Source organism: Rhincodon typus, chromosome 35 (genome assembly GCF_021869965.1).
Source record: "Rhincodon typus isolate 14 chromosome 35, sRhiTyp1.1, whole genome shotgun sequence".
Lineage (NCBI taxonomy): Eukaryota > Metazoa > Chordata > Chondrichthyes > Orectolobiformes > Rhincodontidae > Rhincodon > Rhincodon typus.
Genome location: NC_063366.1, coordinates 468127 through 473406, shown reverse-complemented (window position 1 = coordinate 473406; position 5280 = coordinate 468127). Strand labels below are relative to the sequence as shown.

Here is a 5280-nt window from a genome sequence, read left to right as displayed (position 1 = left end):
ATGCCATTTGTCATCTTGAGGGCTCATTAAAGGAGACGTTGTAATTTGGGTGTTCATGGAGATTACTAATCAGTCTCATTATATAAAATTCAGTGATAAAGTTGATTTATGGTCATACAGTCACATAGCATAGAAACAGACCTTTAGGTCCAACCAGTCCATGCTGACCATGTTCCAAAACTAAACTAATCCCAGCTACCTGTGCTTGGCCCATATCCCTCCAAATCTTTCCTATTCATGTACTTATCCAAATATATTTTAAAGACTATAAATGTACCTGTATCCACCACTTCCTCTGGCTATTCATTCCACACATAAGCCACTCTGTGTCAAAACGTTGCCCTTCACGTCCTTTTCCAAATCTTTCTCTCCCACCTTAAAAACTATGCACTCCAGATTTGAACTACCCCATTATAGGGAAAATACCTTTCCCCCCTTATCTATGCCCTTCATTAATTTATAAACCTAAACAACGTCATCTCTCAAACTCCTATGTTCAAGTGAAGAAAGTCCCAGCCTTTCCAGTCAATTTTTATAACACAAACCCTCCATTCCCAGCAGCACCCTGGTAACATCCTTTCTGAACTGTCTGCTGATCAAAATATCCTTTCTATAACAGGGAGCCGGAACAACACAGAGTACTTCAGAAGCGGTCCAACCAATGTCCTGTGCAACCTCAATATAACGTCCCAACTCCTACACTCAAACTTCTGAGTAATGAAGGCAGCTGTGCTGGACAACTTCTTAACCACTCTGTTTAGCTGTGATGCAAATTTCAAAGAATTATGTACCTGAACTGCTCGATATTCCTGTTCTATAATACCACCATTAATTGTATTACCCTGCTTTGCTTTTGTTTTACCTAATTGCAATACCTCGCAATATCCAAATGAAGTACCCAAGTTAATCTCAATCTTACATTCCTTAGCTCATTGACCCAACAGATCAAGAAGTCTTTGTAATCATTGGTGACCTTCTTCAATATCCACTATATCATCAATTTTGCTGTTGTAGGCAAACTCACTAAGCATGCTTGCTATATTATGGTCCAAATCATTTCTGTAAATGATAAACTAAGGTGGAACCAGTACTGATTCCTCTGGAACACTGCTGGTCACAGTCCTCCAGTGGAAACAAAAACAATCCTCCATCACCACCCATCTGTCTCTAAGCATTAAGCCAATTTTGTACCCAATTGGCAAGCTCATCCTGAATCCCATGTGATCTAACTTTACTAATTAGTCTATTGTGTGGAACCTTGACAAGGTTTTTATTGAAGTCCAAGTAAACAACGTCTACCACTCTGGTTTCAATCTTTTTGGTTACTTGTTTCAAAAAAAAATAACAACCAAATTTGTGAGACACAACTTTCCTCGCACAAAACCATGTTGACTATTTCTAATCATTCCTCGCCTCTCCAAATCCATGCAAATTCTATCTTTCAAAATCATCGCCAGCAACATACCTACCACAGCAGTCATATCACAGGTCAATAGCTCCCAGACTTCTCCTAACAGCTTTCTTAAACAATAGCACAACATTACTCACTCTCTAGTCCTCCAGCACCTCACCTGTGGTTCTAAATTATACAAATATTTCTGCAGAGTGCATTATAACTTCTGCCCTAACTTCCCAAAACATCCTGTGATATACTTGATACCGGGGATTTATCTATGTTTACATTTTTTAAGACCTCCGGCACTTCTTCGTCTGTAACTTGAACTTTTTTGAAGAGATCAATATTTACTTTCCCGAGTTCTCCAGCCTCCATTTCTTCCTCAACAGTAAGAACTAAAACATACATTTAATATCTCTCCCATCTCCCGAGGTCCAACATAAAAAAAAACTCTTTGATCCTTAAGGTGTCCTGCACTGTCCAGTTGCTGTCTTCCTCCCAATGTATTTATAGAATTTCCTTGATTTATCCTTAAACTTATCAGTCAATGCTATCTTATATGCTGTCTTTGCCCTCCTGATTTCCCTCTTAAGAATGCTTCTACACTCTTTACACTCTTCAAGAGATTCAGTTGATCTTATTTGTCTATAACAAATATACAAAATGTTTAAAAAATTCTTGACCAGAGCCTCAGTATCTTTTACATCCATTGCTCCCTTAACTTACCAACCTTGGCCTTCACTCTAACAGGAGCATAATGCCTCTGAACTGTTGTTATCGCAATTTAGAAGGCCTCCCACTTGTCAGTCATCCCTTCACTGCAAACAGTCTACTCCAATGAACTTTTGAAAGTTCTTGTCTCATACCATTAAAATTTTCCTTAGAATTTCAACTTCTATAGAAGACATATCCTTTTCCATAACCATTTTCAAACAAATAGTATGATGATCACTAGACTCAAATTGTTCTACTAATATTTCAGTCACTTGCCCTGTCTTACTTTCCAAGAGAAGTTCAAGATCCTCTAGTAACAATATCTACTTATTGATAAAGACAATTCTCTTGAACACGTTTAACAACTTGTGAAATGGTTATTGAACTGGTGAATTACAACTCTCTTATTTTTCATTTAAGTTATCCACTAACTATCTCTGTCTGTATTTCTGTCTGTCTGTTTCTGTGTGAGAGGGAGATATGTCAAAAGAAGATTGGTTTAAATCATAGACATTAATTAAATTACCATGTTGTATAGCTTTGGTCTGCTAACCTTATAGTATGAACAATACATTGGTAATTTCTGTTTAAGGAATAAATTTAGTTTCTGATATCTTTTATTCTTGAAACCTGGTTAGGAACCTTTGAGTAATTTTGAGTCTCATTGATTATTTTGATTTTAATGCGCTATGAATCCAGTGACAGAAATGCTGATTTAATTTGGCTTACTGTAGCCATGTGTTAGTGTCAGTGCTGTCAAAGTGCCTTTGGGAGATTGGATTAATTTACCTTGTTGACCATGAGAGTAAGTGCTGTGAAATAGAGTGGGTATTGGTTTTAAATAGGGGCCCTATGCTGAGTGGATTGTTCCTTGGTTTTCCCAGTTGCCCACATTCCAACTCAAAATTCTGATTGGAAAGTAGCTTGCAGGTAAATAGCTCACTGTGATAGACTGTTCAATTATTTCTGATAACCAGCAGAATACTTGGACCATTATTACAATGCCACAGACATAAATGAATTATCTGAACAAAAAGAAGTGAAGTATACCCATGGAATAATGTGTGCTTTTTTTCTCTTATGTAAAATATCATTCATACAATTTGTACTCAATATCAAAAAGTGTGGTGCTCTAGTTAAACAAAAAGACATGTGTTAATGTTGCAGGAACTACCAAATTTCAAAGAATTTCTTTGAAATTTGGTAGTTCCTGAAACATTAACACAGTATTTTTGTTTAAACTGAGCACCACACTTTTTGATATGTTCTGGAATCTCATTATTTCCACAGAGAGTTGTTGCCTTCGGGGTTTCTAGTATAATCTGTTATGTGATGTAAATTACTGATTTTTCAGCCTTTTCAGGAATTCACTTTTAAACTGTTGCAGAGCCAATGACCTCATTTAATAATCTGCTTTAATAATTACATACATTTTCATTGTACAATTTATATCTACGGTTAAAAAGTATTGTTGATATTGCATCTCTTATGCTCACAGCTAATGTGGTAACTATTGTGATTCTTGCCCGGGGTAAGTGCGGTCTTTCTAGGTGTATCAAACTTTACCTCCTGAACATGGCAGCTGCTGATCTACTGGTCCTTACGTTTGATGTCATCCTATACCAACTCAATGAATTGTACTTCCCGGAGTCATTTCTGAACTATACAGTAGCCCATAGTCTGACATTTTTCCTACATTTTGCTTCTATTGAATGTTCTGTATGGCTAACTGTTGCTTTTACATTTGATCGTTTTGCTGCCATTTGTTTCCAAACAATACGAAGAAAATATTGTAGACAAAACACTGCGATAATATTTGTTACAATGATATGGGGACTAAGTATTCTGCAGAATTTGCCAATTTACTTTACTTTTGAACCTTGCTTCGTAATTGACAATATATCATGGCACTGCATCCTGAAATCTAGCTTCTACAGTGTCCCACTGTGGGTAGCATTCTTATGGCTTGACACAGTTTTATTGTCATTCACTCCATTTCTCTTCATTTTGATACTTAATTTTCTGACAATTAGACACATTCTATTCTCAAACAAGATTAGGATGGCTATGCAGAGCAGCAACAGTGACCCAGAAATGGAACATAGAAGGAAATCTATCATGTTATTGCTGTTAATATCTTTCAGTTTTATACTGTTGTGGATGGTTACTTTCATTCACTATATATGCGTGCAGATTACAGAAGTTCAGTATTTGCACACAGACAATAATGATCCTTTCACAATCATGGAGCGAACTGGATATATGTTGCAAGATTTGAGTTCCTGTATCAATACCTTCATTTATGCTATCTCTCAGATGAAATTCAGAGAGAGGTTAAAGTGCATTTTCAGACATTTCTTCGTTCCTTTTAGGAAAGTGTTCAAATATATTTAGCTTATGTAGACCTGAACACAGAGCAGAGGCTGGCTGTATTGTAAATCATGTGATATAAGGAATGACTAAGCTTTCCCCAGAGTTAAACTTTGAACACAGCTTTATTTTCTGCCAATGTGATTGGAAATGTAGATCATATTGCTGTGTTCAGAGTCACAGCATATTCCTGTGTGTTCTACACCCCAGTTGAGGTTGACATTAATCCTGGTTTGCACAGGTTTTTAAATTCTTACGTGATCAATTTCAACAGAAACTAGACTTTGGTCGCATTTATGAAAGCCTCCAACATAATTCATTCACTTGCTGCGATAATGAAGTATAAGTTCTCCTTTATATCTTGCCATATCCATGCCAATGTATGTTACATATTACCTTTAAAATTGTTAACAAAACAGGTTTGCAGACAAGCTAATATTGAAATTTATTCTTATATGTACATTTTCTTTGCGCGCAGACATTTAGTAGAATGGATATAGACATAGATGTCACTCTCTACAAATATAAGAAAGAAGGGGACATTTCTAAATTTGAATAGTGTTTTTCACTTGATAGTTACTTATTTGATGTTAAATCAAGAGTTCATTCATCATGTGATACACATAGACAGTGACAAATGAAATTAAACTTGCAAGAATTAAATTTCCATCATTAATAATCAAATAATCATTGCCTTTAGATCTTCTGTCATCTGGGTTTTCTACTTGTCAGCAGCAGTTTGCACACAAAAATGGATTAGTTATCTTTGATAATGTTAATAATAATTGACCATGTAGCTG

The 5280-nt window shown here is 36.0% G+C and overlaps 1 protein-coding gene across 1 annotated transcript; it reads left to right on the top strand.

Moving 5' to 3' along the window:
- The first annotated feature begins 3598 nt into the window (after positions 1–3598).
- Positions 3599–4504, top strand: LOC125486900 (probable G-protein coupled receptor 139). Its single transcript, XM_048616450.1, has one exon. The coding sequence runs from the start codon at positions 3599–3601 to the stop codon at positions 4502–4504; it is 906 nt and encodes a 301-aa protein (XP_048472407.1).
- Positions 4505–5280: the final 776 nt, after the last annotated feature.